Genomic DNA, 20,082 nt, shown 5'->3' with positions numbered 1-20,082 from the left:
AACAGTTTTAAAAATGCAATTTAACACAACAGTCTAAAACGGGTATATTAATAAGGATCTCACCGAATTTGGTGGAAACTGCTCTTCGCTCGTTAAGTTCGTCATCATTACTCTGATTGACCGCGCCTCTCTCTGATTGGCCGCGCCTCAAAAGAAAAAAAAAAAAACTTAAATCTCGCGGTATTTTCTGCGGCTTGGGGCAGAATTTCCAGCGCCCCAAGACCATAAAATTCTGAGAACCTGATTGGCCGCATATTCATTAATTTACCCTAGCAACAGCTACATGACTGGCTATTTGGCTGCACTCAGGGGCGCTTTTTCTCAGCGCCCCATGACAGAAACGATACAAGTCTGTCTGTGGAAATTCACTGGAGAATGAATGTCACTAGGTGGGAAATGTTGTATATGTTATTCATATTGCATGTAGGCACATACTGGTGGGTAAACCGAATTTAAAAACTTAATTTGTAAAAAATATATTTTACATTTTTAGCCCCTCTTATCAGGGAGGGCGGTGCCCCAGCGCCCCCTATGGGCCGGCCGCCACTGCTGATTACTAGTCACCTCACTTTACTAATCACCTCACTTTACTAATCACCTCACTTTAATAAAATAATACATTAATAAATATTTTTCTAAACGTGTCTTTGAAAAAGCAATGATGAACATATGAACCGATTCCTTCGAGTCACGAATCATTTAGATACCATGATTCGAATCTTTTACTTTTTTATAGGAATGACAAAAATAATGTGCCTTTAAAAATGTTTTACTGCTTCTGAAACAAATACAGTTATATTTATATAATATTTGTATATATTATATATTTTATACCATATATCATCTATTGTATTATATATTGTATATATAATGTTTATATCATTTTATGTCACCTTATTTTAATAATAGAATACAAACATAAATAAATGATCTAAATCTGCCTGTGTAGAAGCAAGAAAAAGCAGCATCTATTTATTTACTTGACCTTTTCCTCACTGGAGTTCTCAATCTGTGGACTGACTCCTGTAATGATACAATTTACCTTTAGTTATTAAAGTACTTTCTCTCTCTCTATAATAATGAAAAATTGTGCTGAACTGATCACGAATCGTTCAGTTCGATACACTTCATAATTCAAATCTTTTTCTCTTGAATTCTGTGTAATTTGTCTAATGTGGCTTTTTACACCATTATTATGTTTTACTGCTTATAAAACAGGTAGAATTATATTTAAAAGAAATAATGTTTATTGTAGGTCCATATTATTCTGGAATAAATCATTTACACATTCTTTTCAATTATTCTGTACATCTGATTATGAAATATTTTGTAAACTTGTTTTATTTTGTAAAATAAAAATTTATATCATGTTTATACAATGCTAAGATAAAAATGTTTTCTAAATTTAAATCTTTCAAATGATGTTTCTAACAGTTTACAGGTTTGCTGAGAAACAAAACATTTATTTTATAAATACTACTACTATAATAATAATAATAATAATAATCTAGCCTACTAAAGAGAAACTTTTTAATTTCCACTAATCATTTAAAAACAGTAAGTGACACACAAACACAAAACAGCGTTTAATATTGTCTTTTAATAACAAATCCATATCATACACGTTTCAGTTCTATATTACACACATTCCTCTAGTCTCGTGCCCGTGTGGCGTTACAGCAGTTAAACACAGCAGCAGCGTTACGTCACAAACACTCAGCACCTCAACTCGCTCTTGAGAACATTTCAGTGTTTCATGAATCCTGCTCTAACACGCTGTTAAACACTCTCCTTTACCTGTGTTAGTCCCCTACACACTTATAACCATGTTTTTAAAATCGTCTCATAACGACGGTCATTTTAGCGTTTAAAAAGTTTACTTTTTCACCTTTAAATAAAAGAACGAGCCAGCACATATGGTCCAGCTAGCTTAGCTCGGAATGTCCCACAAGTCAGTAAGATGTCCCTGTAAGGTTCCTCATGGGGTTCAGATCATCTGTCTAATTTGTACAAATAAAAGTAAGTTTTTTTCCCTTTTCGTTGGTCAGAACTCACTCTTTCAATGTTATCTTTACGTTTCATACATTGGAGGACCTGAAACCAGTCTCAGAAAATGTCTGACAGACGCTGTCGGTCTGTCTGTCCAGTCAGCAATACACAGAAACGACTGTAATACAGCTACCAGCCGGCAGAATCCTCAATACACAGACACGACAGCACAACTCGTCAGGGCTCACTCCAAAAAAACGTACACTATGAGAGCTGAACGTTGAACCATAAGTGAAATCAAAATGTCGAGTAGAAGTTATGAGCAGTTATGTGTCAGATGCTGATCAGCTTATTTTTAGCGTGAAGCTTTTAACTATTTCTACAAACTCTTTACGAGTCAATGACGGGTTCTTACGCCAGTGTTGAATAAAACTGTAAAACCGTTCCATTAGCCAGATAACAATAGCTTATTCAGCCTGACTAGCAAGAAGGCACAAGCCAGCTCTCAGCTAGAACCTGTGAAAGCAGTTGGAGTGTGAGAGAGTGTGTTAGAGCAGAAAATTTTGCTATAAATTGGGACAAAATCGAAACAACAAAACATCAGAAGCTAGTCAAAAAGAAGAGGAAAGCTGTTACAATGATGAGCACAAATTAATTTTCCCATGGGGAAGTAATGAACTCGAACTCCGCACTTCTCACACTGCTAATGAAGTGCTAGCGCTTTCAACAGAAAAAGTATTTCCAATTTATTTCCTCCTGTATTTAAGGCTGGTTCCTGATGAAGCCTAACCAGGACGTTTCACAGTAAATTAACAGCCAGCATCATTTGAGTGTGTGTGTTATGCATTATTTTTTAGTTTTTTGGGAAAATCAGAGACATAATTGCTTTTTTTTTTTTTTAAACGTTACCTTCCTGATTAAATTCATTTCTCAGGAAAAAAAGGTTTTGTTCTTCACTGTGTAATCCTATAAATAATGTTCTTCATCAGAATGTCCTTATTTCTATTTCTCTACAGAGGCATTCTCATACATGCGTGTCCTTTCAGTCTACAGCTACATCTACACTTTGGCTTCTTAAACTGAGTTTTACTCGTGCGTTTAGTTTCACACATGCAGGAACCACGTTGTGCACACACTGTTACACACACTGCAGGTGTTTATTACATCGGTGAAAGGGTTAAAATGCGAATAAATCTGTACAAGTGAACGACACATCAATGTTTGATCACGAAATGTCAAAAACCTTCTTGTTTTATTTCCTGTTTCCTGTTTCCTGTGTTTTACTTCCTGCTTCAGGACTACATCAGGAACTAACTCTACAATTCTGCAGTTTTAAGGCTTCGTTCCAACTCTGCAAACTCCTCCCCTACTTAGTGTACTTACTAAAATGTCAGTTTAATGTAGAACCATCTAGAACCCACAAGATTAAATTCTAATAAGACTAAATAGTAGTTAGTGTGATAGTGTACATTAGTGTTTGTTAGAAACTGATCAGCTCATTAACACGCCATTTATGAGGTGTGTGTTAGTGTATGTGTGTGTTAGTGTATGTGTGTTAGTGTGTTAAAGCATCAAAAACACTACACTATATCGAATATGTTTTGCTTTTGTTTAAATGTTGTGTTCAGCCCCCGGGTCAGAACTCGACTTTACAGGCGGGGAACGTCTCCTCTTGCATGGCCACTGTGCTGTTGCTACCCAGAACCGTGATGCCCAGCTGCTGCTGTCTCTCCTGGGTCTGATGGTACCACTCGTGCATCATCGTCGACTCAAACGTAGGGATTAACGTCACCTACAGACAGGAAGTGATAAGTGACTGAGACGGAGATCAACTTTTAGCCTGGTCTCATTAACCCTCCTGGCTGGCTCTCTTTTACAGACTGTGCTTCTTACTCACTGTTTCCAACTGCTTGTCTCACTTACTTGTTGTCTCTCTAACTACTTATCTCCATTATTGATTCTGTTTCTAACTGTCTGTCTCTCAAACTGTCTTTTACTAGTTGTTTTTCTAACCAGCACACTCTCTTTCTTTTTGACTGTCCCCAACTCCTTGTCTCTCTTACTTGTTGTCTTTTTAACTGGTCATATCTTTCTGGGTTTCTTTCTTCCTACTGGTTGTCTCTTTTACTGGCTGTCTCTTCACTGTAACTTCTCGCTCTTACTGACTGTCTCTCTTTATTTTATTGATTGTCTCTCTAACTGGATATCATTTTATTGTCTCACTCTTACTGGTTGTCTCTCTAATTAATTGCTCCTCTTACTGGTTATTTATTGTTACTAGTTGGCTCACTAATTGGTTGTCTCTATTACTAGCTTAGCCTCTTATGGGTATCATTTTTGCTGTCTCTCTCTCTCTGTCTCTTTCTTCTTTTCTGTCTCTCTTACTGGTTATCCCTTTTACTGACTGTCAGTCTTACTGCCTATCTCTCTTGTAATTATTGCTTAACTGCAATAAGTTTGAACATACCGGCACATCTTCAGGCCATACAGACTTTCCGTCAAGTAAAGCATCCAGAATGGGTCTCATTATGGCTTCTTTTAGATCATCATCTCCGCTTATAATGTAACAGGATGATCGCAAACGGCAGAAAAATTCTACGTCAATAGTGGAGGCTGCGTTCCCAGACGGGAGGTACGCCAGGTCCAAATACACAGAGGTAATGCCCTTGATACCTGCCAGCGTTCAGGAAGAATAATACAAAAAGATAAGTTTAAGATCTAACTGATTCTCTTGTATTCAGACTTTACAAAACACAATGACAGACAGCAAACATTTTTAGCATTTTCCTACCTGCGGTGTTTGGTCTTTTTGCACCAGCATGAGAAAAACGGGATACTGGAGGGTCTACATTAGGATTTGACCTCAGATTCCCACCTGACCCACTCTGACTTCCTGTTCTGGTTTTGCTAGATTGTCCTGAAGTGCTAGGTGCACTTAGCCTCTGCGTAACCCCAGTTGTTTTCCTGCTCTTTGCGCCAGTTTTGCCAAGTTTCCCAGGATCAGGCATGCAGGCCCCAGGCTGGGCAGGAAGAGGAGGGAAGTCTTTAAGAGGAACAGGAAGAGGATCCTGAAGTGGTGAATTATTCAGGTTCAGGTTGTCAGGGGATGAGTGCACAACCACCTCATCATCAGAATCTAATGCACCATCTGCAGTGATAGAGGGGCATTCCTCTAGACCAGGCTGGGGGTCGGAATCCGAGGCCGTTGGGAAGTAGTCACTAGCAGAGGTGAGAGGTGTTTCCTGGGCTGGCTGAGTGGGCTTGTTGCTTACAAATGCCTGGTGCAGGGGCTTCACCACTTCCTGGGAGAGATCGCTGTCATCTGAGAAATCATGAGGGCTTGTAGCCATGAGTCCAGGTGAAAGGGTGTGCTGATCTTTCTCTAGAGGTTTGAAATGTTTAAACTCACAGGGAGAAACCAAACAGAGGTCGACATCATGAGGAGCATCAAACATCAGACTCTGTGGTCCTGAAGGACGTCCGTCTGGGGCATCGGCCATTACCCTCTTTGTATGCGCCATCTTTAAAGACAAAGACATGCCTACTTTAAAATCAGGATCTGCATAGTGTCCGTTAGAGTAGGATGTCTCATCCTCGTTTGTAGATTCACTGACTGTAGGAAGCACCTGCTCAAAGGACATGGACAAAGACTCGTCAACCTCAGTGGACTGTGGCGAGCTAACTTCAGCAGGCATCGAGTGCGTGGTTGTGGTCACCGTGGGTGAAATATCAGGCATAATGTCTTTGAAAGAGCTTAGAGACAAGAAACTGGAATGTTTCTCTTTAGAAGAGCTGGAGTTGCTCTCTTGAGTACTTTTAGGACATCCAGACTCTGATGTTTTACATGAGCCTCCTTGCTGGCTGTCTGATCCCAAGCACATCTTAGCTGCTATGCTGCTGCAGTCTCTGGAGGCCCAGGTCTCCTCAGGGGAAAGGTGATAAGGTGTATGACCAGCGCTGTTTGGGCCAGACCTTGGAGAACTCAACTCCAAGGTTTTCTCATCCGGGCTAATGCAGACTTCATCCTGGCCACTTTTGTTCAGATTGTCCTTCACAGGTCCATCGTGCCTGCTAAACTCAGTGGGCGTAAGGTCCAGATTTACACTGCGCTCACTCTTTGGAGTCTTAACAGTCCCAGAAGCCTCAGTGGGCTGGACTTCATTCTGTATTTCATCTGCAAAATTCTCTGGACACACATGGTTGCTTTTTGGATCGTCCTCACTTTCTGATTCCTTCCTCAACGTGATGTCAGGGATTTTAGCTTTAGCAGACTGCTCTTGTTCCATTTCCAGAAATTCGGTTGTCAAGTCCTCAGGTGAAGACATCTCAGAGTGTTTTGGATCCCCAACATCACCTGAGAGCTTCTGGTTTTGCTGCTCCTTGTTAGATTTGTTGTTCTTTACTCTGTCCTCTGTTCCTTTGTTCACTTTTATTTCATTTCTCTTAGCGCTTGCAGATTTATTTAGGTCTACAGGAGGGGACGCAGACATCTGAGCCGTTTTCTTGGCCTCTTTTCCCATCAAGTTGTTTTTTCTTTCCTCAGTCTTTTCGTTATTTTTCTTTTTGCTTGAAGGGGAATCCTTTTTAATGGACCCTTTTTTCTGTCCTGTTTCCTGCTTTTTTGATCCTGCTACACTTTGTCCTTTGTCCTCTTTTTTGTTCGTTTTAAAGGATTCCTTCCTTGCAATGGTTTTGTTCAGTTTAGGCTTGACACCATTTTCAGCAGAGTTTGGTTTCTCTTCACTGTTCACAGACTTGACCTTGCCTTGGTCTTTTCCAAGCTCCGGATTCCCCCGGACTGATTTCTCCTTTGTTGTGCCGCCAATTGTCCTGGAGTCTTTGGTGACAGACCTGAGGCTGTCTTGACTCTCAGCTCGTTTTGGGTTCTTTTCTGACTTTGGTTCAATATCGTTGGAGCAGACTACAGGACGTTTGAGAAACTCCAGGTGCTTCAGCTTTTCTAGACCTTCCATTATCTTGAATTGCGGTGTCGCACCAGGGAAAAGGACTCGTATGATCTTTTCATGTGGGCTGGCAGGATGCCACACAAGTAAAGTGCAAAGAGACACCAAAGAACTTAAGGGAACTTCAGAAGATTTGGAACTGGTGCTGTTTTCAGGCCAGCGGTTCATGTAGTCCTCAAACTCTTTGCTGCCTTTAACTGGGTTAATGACATACAGCTCAAGACATCCAACTCCCATCTTCTGAAACAGAATCACAGGTTCTGCTGGACCGATTGAATTGCGAAGTAGCGGTTCTGCCGAGATCTTGAGCTTCTCCAAATGTCGTAACGTGAGGCCAGCTTGATCGGTACTTCGCAGGATATTTGGGTCGCCTTGAACTTTTTTCAGCCTTTTTGGTGCATTAAAGAAAACGACGCCCAACTCTGGAGAGATCAGATTTTTCACCCATCTGTCTTTCTTCTTCAAATCAGAGCAAGCATCCTCCTCGAGCTCTGCAACCTTCCTTGCAAAAAGACTATTAATCCCAGGGAGATTGTCAGTCCCAGCGTGAGTGAGAAGAACAGAATCCACACGGTCCAGATGCCTGACTAACTTCCAGAAGCAAGAGCGTGGATCCGATCCACCGTTGACCAAGACATTGAATCCGTTAACAGCGAAAAAGGCACAGTCCCCTCTCCCTCCTGGAAATATGTAGCAGCAGGGACGACAGAGTTTAAGGAACCCCACCGTGCTCGGGGGTTCTAGGAGATCAAATGGGGACAGTGACTCAATGTTCTCGCAGAGGTGATCGGAGAACTCCTGCAGGCCATCCATTTTGGGCAGCACCATTAAAGGGTTTACTTTGATGTCTATTACATCTTGTAAATTGTGTTTCCCATGTATGGAGCTCTTCCATGCGCCAGTCTTTGGACAACTAAGGGTCAGGATAGCTTTTCCCGTCACGCTCGCAGAGTTTAGTTTGTGTTGAATCTGTTGCGTGCAAAAATAATAACACAGTCAGGGCAGATGCATAATCATTTGACAGACTGATGTGTCTCAACAAAAGACAGAAAATCAACACCACCACAATGTTTGTCACAGACCTCATCATCTGTAAAGATCTGAATGAAATGGTTTGGACTGAAGTGTCCGTTGTGAAAGATGAGGTCTCCAGTGTCCTCCAGGGAGCGTCCGGTCAGCAACAGCAACTTGTGCTGAGACGTGTCCGTTATCAGGTCATGTATCTGCACATAGTAGCATGTTAGCATGCTAATCATGAACATGGTCATAGTAAGGACTATTTTCTGAAATCTGATCAAATGTGTTTATCTGGTCATTCACGTATAGTATTTTCAAATTTTATAGCTCTTTTCTGATTAGTTAAAGTCAAATACAGAAAGTTAATACTGAAATCTGTGTTACTTTAATCTCGGAATGGATTTTTCCTGTTCTAAAATTTGTTTCAGTGCTCCAGTTGGGAAAAAAGATCAAAATCGTATATATGTTTAAATTTCTAGCGTCTAGCGAATTTAACAAACATAAAGAAGATTTAAACATGCGATTAGCAAATAGAAACATGCTAGAAGTTTGGAAATTCAGCGGGTTTATTATCCAGGAACAAACCTGAGAGTAAAGAGTTTCCTCGGAGGGATTAAACACAACTCTGCAGTTGAACACACTCGTACTGAACTCCAATATCCGCTGACCTGCACAGACACACACACACACACACACACACAGATCAGGAGATAGACAAGCAGGGGTTTCTTACTTAAAGGGGTCATCTAGTCCCATTTTTCATCAAATGTTAATATGATCTTTAGGGTCCTAATGAAAAGTTTGTAATATACTTTAATTAAAAATTCTCAATGGTTGTGTAAAAAAAACACTACTTTTTCCTGGTAAAAACTAGCTCTGTTCTCAGCAACCTGTTTCAGTACATGCTCCTTTAAATGCTTATGATCCCTGCTGAGCCCGCCCCCCCAGTTCTGTGGGGCGTGTCTTCACAACACACGTGGGGTATAGCCACGGGAGTGTAGTCCAGTGCGGGCAATGCTTTATGGGTAATGCAGTCCAAAGTGCGAAAACGCGAAAATAAAAGATAATCTGAAATATAGAGCCTGAGCCTGTTCTTAAGTAGTTTTTGGTTTGATTTAAGTACAGAACCCAGTAATATCGCCTGACAACGCAGAAATTAAAAGAATGGACATGTATCGACTCGTTTGTCTTTCTCATCACTGCATGGGCATGAATTAACGGGCTGTTATGTTGCCGCGAGCAACACACGGTAAGTAGCGTACTGAGAGAGATACGGACGCGATGTGTTTACTGATGTGTTTACATGACTTCTTAATCTTCGACAGACATCGTTATAAACCATCTAACGTAACAAAGGTAAGCATAATATAGTTTTCCGACCACGTACACAGTTTGCAACCAGACAATCACCTTAATGCATTGTTTATTATAAACGGGCGATTAGGGATTATATAGAGACGGATGTACATAGAGAAGAAGCCATAACCATGTTCTATGAGAGTATAAGTTAACTTACACTCCGCATTCATCGTGATTATTAGAAAAGGTGATCTGCAAAGAGTCATAGAAAAAAAAATTACTTACTGAGCCTGGTGAAGATGAAGCAGGAACACGAATATTGTAATAAATGAAAAGAAAATCACTGGGTGGCTCTTTATCATCGTAGAGTGGTTGTGTACGCACTCTTCTAACACACAGTTCAGTCCAAACAGCTTAAAAAAGTGCATGTAGGACCGTATGACCCCTTTAAACCCCAATCTCGTCTGGTTTTAGAGACTAAAACTGATAAAAATCAACCACCACAAGGTCCTCGTTAAAGTGCGTTAAAGGTGTGATAAGCAATTTCGTTTATTTCTTACGTGTACAAATAATCTGTAAAAACATGTAGAGTGTAATAAAACATACCAGTTTAAGCCATGAGTTCAGCACCGGTGTATCCTGTGTGTATAAACCTGCTTATAAGATCGAGAGAAGGGCCAGAACACGTGTTCATGTTGGGAACGGCCTATGTGTCAATTATTTTACAGCCAGGCCCCAAAACCAGTTGACTCCGCCCACTGTTTCAGGGTGAAACTCAGAGCACAGGCAGCTTTGTTTATTGAGCATAATAAACCATGCTGTTCTTTAAAAATAAAACACAGAAAGTTTTTTAATTTCCAAGATGGCGTCATTAATAACGAGCGGAGGAGACAAGGGTGGACGCACGTTAAGCGGCTGGGAGAACAATGTCATCCATGATCGATTAATTAGTAGTACACAGGACACCAGATGCAGTATGTCTAAAGATAACCCTATACCACACAATTCGACCCCTATATGTGTTCATTAATGCAAATAAAGGGCTGGCTTTAAGGCTACATACTCCCCGCTGGATACCACCGCAGGCACATCACACACCTGTGCGAAACACTGCACCTCCTCCTAAATAACAACGGGACGAGTGCTGTGTTTGTTGTGTTATAACTCAGCTTTCATGCACCAGAATGTTGTATCTGTTAGCCAACAATGCTAACCTGCTAATACGATAGTGATCGATACGATCTTACTGAAGGAAGAAAAAAAAAGAAAGACAGGACCGGGTTTGAACTTCTGAAATTCCACATAAATTTATGTTTCTGCCTGTTGAACGTTTAGCTGAAAGTGATGTCATAAGAAGCTTTGACTAGCATGCTAACGCTAGGTGAGTCACTGTACTGTAGGCTCCCTGTGGAGGCGGAGCTTTGCATGATTTTCCTTATTGCACCTTTAAAGCCGGTGTACGCTGTGAGATCAGAGACGATGCTAATACGATGCTAATCCAGGCTCATGTTCCGCGGCAGACTCCGCGATCAGATCGGATAGAGAGAGAGTATTAATCCCAAAAGGAAACATTGTAATATAAATTATACACACCACACACACACACTTCTTCTCTCCTTTGTCCTACAGCATCTGTACAATCTCTATTTCCTTTTCCATGCCCAAACTTCCTGTTAAACCTGCACTCACAGGGTCAAAGGTCAGAAATCAGGCACATGGCATGTGAAGGTTTTGTTTTTAATTCTGGGATTTGTAAGAAAAATAAAGAGCCTTGGTGAAGAGAGGTTGTGTTCTGGCCTGGCGCTGAACAATCGCTCGTTAACATTTCCTTCCTAAACTACACACACCCAAATCCTAACACACACACACACACACATCAAACATTCACAGACATTCACAGCTCACAATCAGATCTGTTCAGTCAATAAGAGCGTCATTGTTGTGTGAATATGTAACATTCCTGAACCACACACACACACACACACACAAAGCAGCTCTGTTGTTTAAAGTCTGGTTTCTGTGCCGTAATAAATCACACGACTCAGTTTAGTCACTTGTGTTCATGTTTGATTATGTCCTCCTGAGCTTTTTTTACAGTTCACTCTCTACAGCCGGGCGCCAAAAGTTTTGAAAATGACACCAGTATTTATTTTCCCAAAGTTCTGCTGCTTTAGTGTGTTTAGATCTGTGCGTGTGATCTTACTCTGGTCCACTGAAGTATAAATACACACATTCCATAGAGACTCCGTGTTTACAGTGTTGATCTTCTTTATAAAGACCTCTGAGGTCACACTGACATGAACTGTCTCAGTCTCAGTCTCGGTCCCGTGTCATGGTAACGGTAAAGCATCCTGAGAACATTGATGTGTGAGGTGAGGGTTAGGGGTAGGGTTAGTCACGGGCTCACTCACAGGTTTACCCCAGAACACGGCCATGGGTAAAGAACGGCACAGAAACGTCCTCCAAGAGCGTCTTGTCCCAACCACCCCGGACAGTCTGGTGATGAACAACGCCCCTCACAGCATGATGGAGCTCCTCACCATGAGGCTAAAGTCCTAACGAAGGGTCTCAGGGAACAGAATATGGAGGTTTTGGGTCCATGTCCAGGAAACTCCCCAGACCTCAATCACAGTGAGACCTTGTGTTCGATCCTCAGGAGACGGAGGACAAACACATGGACTTGTTAATAAAAGTCTTTAACACTCATCCAATGTGTGTAACTTCAGTAGACCAGAGGAACATCTGACACACAGATCTACACACACCGAAGCAGCAGAACCGCAGGGAACACTAATACCTGTGTCATTCTCAAAACTTTTGGCCCCCCGCTGTACAGTTGTATCCTTCCTCTTTTATGCCACATTATTATTTTTATACTAACAAACTCCTGACACACACACACACACACACACACACACACAGTGTATGAATTCTTCAGCAGAAACACCTGAGGTGTGGGCGGGGCTTTTTCTCACCTGTGCCTTGTGATGAAGTGTAGATAAACAGTGGAGACAGGATGTGTATGTGTGTGTGTCTAGGTGTGTGTGTGTGTGTGTCTATGTGTGTCTATGTGTGTGTACTCACCTTTAACATCACTGCAGCTCTGAGATGAATGCCGAGTCACAAACGCTCTGAGCTCTTCATCCAGATTACACACTGCCAGGTCCACATCCCACACCCGTAACCCTGTGCACGCACACACACACACACACACACACACACACACACACACACGTTATTAAATACACAAACACCACACCCGCACTGAATACATTCTTATATCACCAGACAGTTGAGAATCCTCAGAGGAAATTAAACAGAGTCGTATTTTTATCCGTGTAAAGTGACGTCCTGACGTGGCCGCAGGTATAAACACTCGCTCCCTCACCGCACGCGCTCTCTCTCTCTCTCTCTCTCCATGTCAATAAGACACAATAAACTCCTCTTTGCTGAAGATCACGGCCGTTACACAGCGCTCGCACTGGAGACTCCTTACACTCATGTCACACACACTGTAGTAAACTTTACCACATCAGGGATTACACACGATCACACAGAGCGCATTAATATAAACCAGCGCCTATAAAATATAGTTTATATCTGCTTACATCTGGGCATTGATGGCATGTTTCTCGTCTGCTATGCAGAAGTCCGGGTTCTGTACCCACCCAATGCCCAAACCTCAGCCACTGGATGCAGCGCCAGTCCCAAGCCCAGATAAAATGAGAGCATTAGGAAGGGCATCCTGGGTAAAACCTGTGCCAAGTTGTTGCGCGTTATGGTCCGCTGTGCAACCCCTCGACGGGAGCAGCTTAAAAACTAACAACATCTGTTTGAATTCAAGTTGGTAATAGGTTGCAGTTCCTCTATAATCCTTCAGGTGGTGCACTTTAAACTACATTAGGTTCTCAGCATAAGAATGAGCTCCGTTCCAATTTGTTCTTAAGTCCAACTAACATTGTACGGGTTATGTTATTCCACAAGTTCTGACGCGTACCTTCCTTATTGAACTGATTTACTCACTTCTTTGTCTCTTCATAAACGTTCAACACTTCTTACAGTTTTCTTGCAAAAATCCACTATGGTTACAACAACTTATTTGCTGTATCTTATTACGGTTTTTTGATTACGGTCAAAAGCTTGTGTTCTTCACAACTACCGTATCCTAACAACTTCTACTGTGCGTAATAGTCATGCAACTACGCAATTATGGAATGACGTCACAGAATAACGAACGATTATCATAAATGAATGCTTAACTAATAAACTTTAAATAAACACAATAACAGAATCGTAAAAATAAAACATAGCTCTTACAAACATTGTCTAGGTACTAGGATACGAACACACTTGGCTAAACACAGTATAAAACTAACATGTTCCATGATCTTGTCCTTTAGAATCGGGCAGATGGTTGGATGTTTCATGCTAAAAAACGTCTGCCATCTTTTCACCTCGCTCCATTCTCTCAGTTATTTTCACTCTTGTCTCCATCGTTATTCATCGCCGCTTCTTTCCCGCTCGCTTTCAGACATCCTGGGATGCACACTGTCACACGTGTGACAATGTACACTGGACATGTGATCTAACTTCTGCGACAGGACATGTGCGAATGCATCTTCGAAAGTTCATCACTCAAATGTTCGTACGTAGGAGACCTGAAGCGGAGCAAAGTTTGTTTAAAATTGTAACAAAATAAAAAAAATGGTATCAGGATATTTATAAAATCCTGATATTGACAGAATCACAATACAGATCGAATTGGCTTCTGGGTATCAAAATAATATCGTATCGTATGATTAGAAATGAGCACAGTCAAGAGATTTGAACAATAAAATCATCTCAGACCCATGTCCCCCTGAGTCTCCTGAGAATATCTCGGCCTTGGGGTTTCAGGCCTGATCACGAGCAGATCACAGAGAGCGGATTACGACATCGTACATGAAGGAGGGTCCGCCAGAACCCCACGCCTAGCGTCTCTAACCTCCGGATATTACAGATCTGAAGGAAAAGGTTAACTACGAATTATTGCAAAAGGGGTGGGGTGCCAATAATTTTGAAACATGCATTTCATTACACGTACGGCTATTTCAAGACAACATGTTTTAACAAATAAGCACTGGAACTCGAGATATGATCCTGGAACATTTTTTGTTTGCCCTATTAATAAAGAGGTGCCAATATTTATGGAGGTGGTTATGACGTCATTTAAGTCGCTACGGCGCTGTTCTACACTGCAGGATTTTTTTTTTGTTTTTTGCACGAGGGTGTGTGTGTGTGTGTGTTCATGCGGACAGACTGTATTTACACAAAAGCATCACACACACACGCGCGCGCACGCGCACAGATAGAGACGCGCGCGCACGAGAAAAATATCGGAAAAATCGTTCATTATAGGCGTTAACATGCGCGTGCACGCGTGTACATGAATGTAGAGAGTAAAATGAGCAGGAAGTGAAATGAGGATGTGTGTGTGGGATAAACAGTGTGTGTGTGTGTGTGTGTGTCGCACCGACTGCAGAAATGCGTGCATTAGGATGAAATGTCAACATGAATGTAAATGTGTAAATAACCTCCGGAGGTGTGTGTGTGTGTGTGTGTGTGTGAGAGTGCGCGCGCGGGCGCAAGGAGCGCGCAGACCCGGTGTGAGCGCATCCTCCATGACCAGACAGACAGCGGGACTCTGATCTCCTGCATCACTCAGGAACACTGAGGAACACTGAGGAACACTAACACTCACCCCTGAGGATCTCCGAGCCGATAAAGTCCCGGATGTTCCGCTCCGGAGCCGCGCTGAGGATGAGGAGCGCCGAGTAGCGCGCGGGGATGAAGCCGGGGTGCGGCACGCGCTCCTCCTCCTCCGCCATGATGGGAGGCACTGCTGAGGAGGATGGCATCTCTCTTACACACACACACACACACACACACACACCGGGAGCCTACCACCAGCCAGTATAGTCCACTACCACAAGGGGGCGTCATTAATATTATTATTATTATTATTATTATAAATAAAAGAAAGGTTTGTCTGTGTGTTGGTCAGAACCCACTCTTTCAATGATATCAGAAACCAGTCTCAGAAAAAATCTGTCTGTATGTAAGTCTTGTATGTAAATGTTTGTCTGTCTGTCTTTCTGTATATATGTCTGTCTGTCTGTCTGTCTTTCTGTCTGTCTGTCTGGTTGTCTGTCTCTCTGTATATATGTCTGTCTGTCTGTCTGTCTTTCTGTCTGTCTGTCTGGTTGTCTGTCTGTCTTTCTGTATATATGTCTGGCTGGCTGTCTGTCTGTCTGGTTGTCTGTCTGTCTGTATCTCATGTATGATTGTATTTAAATTTAATTTTAAATTGATTTGTATAGCACTTTTAACAATGGTCATTGTCTGTCTCAAAGCAGCTTCATAAAATTAAATGAAGAAGATTCTGGAAATGTGTAGGAGACTGGGAAACATGGATAGAGCATAGTGATGTGATTGTCCCTGTACTGTCTGTCTGTCTGTCTGTCTGTGAAATCTAAATGTGGAGTAAACGTGATGTTATGAACAGTTATGTGTGGGATTTAATAATCTACTGTAAAATAATCTACTAATGCGCTACTGTCTCAATGTAAACAAACACCTGCACCAATAGATATTAATTAGAAAAGATAAAGTGAATATTTTTACTGGGATTAGTTCATATTTTCACTTTGGCTGAAATAACAGCGCTGAAGTGGTATAAGTGAATTTTAACACGCTGGAGTGGTTTTAAGACAAAACTTCATCTTTATCCTTTGATCTACTTTTTCCATTTCTCATCTGTGATTCACTCTCCGATTACCGAACAGGGAGTGTATTTGTCTGAGCACCAAAGAAGGACAACTTAGTGTAAACAAGGCGTAAGATACTCAACCTTACAGAATGGGATTTCTTTGTATTAATAAGTTAGACAGAGAGTTCTGCTGTACAGAGAGACACACAGACATGGACGTGGGGTTCAACCTCTAATAATAATAATAATAATAATAATAATAATATCACTGATTACATTAAAGATCAGATCGGATTATTATTAGATTTAACCTTTTAACTGTTTATACAAACTATTTTCACGTCAGTGACTCGTAATAACACTAGTAATTATAATAATAATAATAATAATTAATAATAATCAGAGTCACACAAACACAGTGAGGCGATTTGTAATAAACAACAGCTTTCCTTTTATTGTCGATCATGTAGTGTACACTTCACTTTAGGAGAAATACTGGAATGGTACAGAAGTGTGACCTTCATACAAGTAGTAGACCTTCACATGAAAAAAACAGTGCAGTGGTGTACACTTGGTGTGTTCTCCATCCTTTCTTCAGAGGCACTTCATGATGAAGAAGTCACAAGTGGTCCCGGGGGGACAGCCGCACAGTTTGCCCACCCTCGCCCCCTTACGCGCTGCACACTGCTCCCCGGCATCACACTTCAGGAAACAGAGAGTAAAAAACACTCATGAAGATGATCAACCTAATTAGGAACCCGATCACCGACAACAGAAATTAATCCACTGCTAGGGAACTGGGCAACTGGGGAGAATAGTAACTAAGCAACAAGGACACTAAGGCAGATAGTCATACACTAGAGACACTGGAGACAAGATGACACAGGAACTGGGGAATAGAAGGGAACTACAGCGTGGGCAAAAAAAGTGATTAAAGAAACAGATCGCAGTTTATAGGACTGTATTCAGAGTTTTTGAACGAAGGTGAAGAACACGGACACGAGGTGATATCTGGGAACCAGAGAACTGCTGTAAGAGTCTAAAGGAGATGAAATAGTCTCAAAATAATGTCAATTAGGGTTCAGCCAATCAGAACGCAGTGTACTGCTCTTAGCCAATCAGAACGCAGTGTACTGCTCTCAGCTAATCAAAATGCAGTGTACTGCTCTTAGTCAATCAGAACACACTGTACCGCTCTCGGCCAATCAGAACACACTGTACCGCTCTCGGCCAATCAGAACACACTGTACCGCTCTCGGCCAATCAGAACACACTGTACCGCTCTCGGCCAATCAGAACACAGTATCTGTGTAGCGTTCTCTTACCAAGGGAAGTTGGCCGAATTTCTTCACAGTGTTCGGGAGCTGTTTGTCCTTTAATTTCTCGAGAACCGCCTGCAGAGCCTCAATCTATACACGCACACACACACACACACACACACACACACACACAGAACCATAGAGATGTTTATTTTGTCTTTATTCAATTAATTTATAAGATTTAATTAATTTGTAATCTTGCTAATGAAATATGACTTCAAATCAATCTCCCTGCTAATAATCAAATATCAAAAAACTGTGTAAAAAAAGTTTGAATTTGTTTTCAAGATTTCTTAAATTCAAAAGTCCAACGAAACAATCAAATAAATAAATAAATAAATAGGTAAACAAATAAATTAATTAATTCATGACACATTTTGGACAATGAAGAGTGATTCCCAAATCCTACAAATTAAAGCTCATGGCAGAAGGTTTGTGAGCGAAGTGTGTACCTGTAATGTTGTGTGTGTGTGTGTGTGTGTGTGTGTGTTCTCACCAGGTCTTTCTCCTGTTGGGATTTGATCAGAGCTGTGTGTACGGAGCGCCGATCGAGCGACTCGTCACAGCAGGAGAGAGCAGCAGACAGGCAGAAGGTGGCGCTGACGAGGACGAGGCAGGCGCTGGTCATGGTGATGAAGCTCACGCTAACGCTCCGTGTGTGTGTGTGTGTGTGTGTGTGGTGAGGCCGTAGCTTTATACTCGCCCTGATGCCGGGTGATAAATGATTCATTCTGATCCGTCACCTGGAGCTCAGGAACTCCGCTCGGGCCGCGTCCCGATTACAGCGCAGGGGTCAGAGAGCACGCGGAGAGACATAGATAGAAAATGAGAGTGCTGTCGCCAGTTAGTGATTAGCAAACACCGCGAACGAGCCGTTGCTATGGAAACGCATGAATATAACCTAATGTCAATGTCAGAGAATCAACTCCTTGTGACCAACCAACGCGCAGAACTCAGACACCCACCATATGTCAGATTTATCGTACATCATTACAGATACTGAAATCTGATTGGTCGATCTTGTTTCTATAGTAAACAAAACAGACTGATGGTCTACATAGTTAGTCTTACAGGAAGTGAATGTTTCTTAATAGACCTGCAGTAATTAGAGTAAATTATCAGAGTGACATCAGAGCTATTGTTAGCTTAAAGTGCGACGCTCTAAAGCGAGACGGGAGGCGTTACCCCCAGCACGACACGTCTCCTGTCCAATATTGACAGGGCTGTGATTGGGGACAAGGAGGGGAAATGAGGGGTCAGAGGTGTGTGAGAGACCTCAGGATGTGAACATGACATACACACACACACACACACACACACACACACACACGACACACACAGGTTTTAACAACGTGCTGCAGGAACAGGAGCATTTGGAACTGTGTTCCTCATCGCAGAACCCGACTCAGAACAGGAAGACGCTTGTAAAAAGAGTGATGTTACAAAGTCATACAAAAATATTGCAAGGACACACACACACACACACAATATCAGAGACAGCGTGATGTCATCATATGAAGACAATGGCGCCTGATAAGACATGGTGTGGTCCGATGGTACTGGTTCCAGGGTCTTCCTTACACTATTATGGCACTTATCTTCTGATCCTGTACACGTACCACACTACAGAATGTATGTAATGCAGAAACGTTTACCAAAAACAACCCAATCCAAACCAGAATCAGACATGAGGATGTTAAACCGAAATGCTTGGGAGCCAGATTATAAACGTGGATACGTGAGGGTTCCTGCACAGAGAGTTCCAGGTCTGTTGAAATTGTTAGGATATTGCAACATGAATTTGACACGGTTACAGACACTACAGATGACGAAAAATATTGATTGACGACCTCTGTGACTAAGACGAGACGATGACGGGACGTCACGGATATCAGTGAACAGTGACAGTGATAAAATCAGCATCCAATATTGTCGACCAAATAAGACGAGACTAAAATGTGGTTCGAAAAAAAGACGGGACGTTACAAGCTCAGTCGTCTTTACTGGGCCAAAGAGAAGAGACGACATCTGGACCCATTTTCTTCATATTTACCCGGAGAGAAAAAGCCGATGTGTCGTAATATCGGAGGGGAAACAGTGGGGGAACGCAATCTCTGGAAAAAATACCACAAACCTGAAGAGATGCATCAAGGCATCCCATAATAATCACCCAGTTGTAGAGACTCTTTATGTTAATGATGTTACCACGTGTTAATATAATGATGTCGTGATGAATTTTATTTTATTTCATTTTATTGTATTATTTAGTTAAACTGTTGCCAAACACATTAAGCTAATAGGAGGAGCTACAGAATCCCTACAACAGTCCAAGTGTGTAAATACTTATTCACAAAAAAAAAATAGTTTTAAAACACTGTATTCTCCGTACTACTTCTATTGTTTTGTAGTTTAAAAAAATGTGGACATGCAGCACTTGTGATGATGTTTAAAACTAAATATAATTAGCTGAAAACATCAGATGAAAAGACATATTTTTAAAATGATAAGATAATTAACCTGTTAAAAGGGTTTGGATTAGAGCAGAGTGACTGCAGGGTTGATTAATAATCTTATTGCTAAAATGTTACGTTTTCATTGACTAAAACTAGACGAAAACGTCCAGACTAAATTTAGTCGACTAAAACAAAATATGGTGAGATTGACTAAATATGATCAAAACTAACTGGGACACTTACCCTAGGACTAAGACTAAAATAGCTGACAAGATTAACACTATTTTTGGGGC

At 41.6% G+C, this 20,082-nt stretch overlaps 2 protein-coding genes across 2 annotated transcripts; both read right to left on the bottom strand.

Moving 5' to 3' along the window:
• Nucleotides 1-1,581: 1,581 nt before the first annotated feature.
• Nucleotides 1,582-15,138, bottom strand: map1sb (microtubule-associated protein 1Sb). Its single transcript, XM_053497478.1, has 7 exons — nucleotides 15,010-15,138; nucleotides 12,354-12,455; nucleotides 8,556-8,638; nucleotides 8,036-8,176; nucleotides 4,781-7,922; nucleotides 4,457-4,662; nucleotides 1,582-3,781 (listed from the first exon to the last, which is right to left on the bottom strand). Exons 1-7 carry the CDS (start codon nucleotides 15,134-15,136, stop codon nucleotides 3,626-3,628), a joined length of 3,957 nt encoding a protein of 1,318 aa, XP_053353453.1. The 5' UTR covers nucleotides 15,137-15,138; the 3' UTR covers nucleotides 1,582-3,625.
• A 1,391-nt stretch (nucleotides 15,139-16,529) lies between these two features.
• Nucleotides 16,530-17,964, bottom strand: LOC128525426 (cocaine- and amphetamine-regulated transcript protein-like). Its single transcript, XM_053497514.1, has 3 exons — nucleotides 17,833-17,964; nucleotides 17,343-17,426; nucleotides 16,530-16,719 (listed from the first exon to the last, which is right to left on the bottom strand). The coding sequence occupies exons 1-3, from the start codon at nucleotides 17,962-17,964 to the stop codon at nucleotides 16,612-16,614; spliced, it is 324 nt and encodes a 107-aa protein (XP_053353489.1). The 3' UTR covers nucleotides 16,530-16,611.
• Between the last annotated feature and the right edge of the window lie 2,118 nt (nucleotides 17,965-20,082).

The sequence above is a fragment of the Clarias gariepinus genome, chromosome 1, assembly GCF_024256425.1.
Source record: "Clarias gariepinus isolate MV-2021 ecotype Netherlands chromosome 1, CGAR_prim_01v2, whole genome shotgun sequence".
In the NCBI taxonomy this organism is placed as follows: Eukaryota; Metazoa; Chordata; class Actinopteri; order Siluriformes; family Clariidae; genus Clarias; species Clarias gariepinus.
The sequence above is the reverse complement of the archived record's forward strand: the minus strand, read 5'-3'. Positions and strand labels throughout refer to the sequence as shown.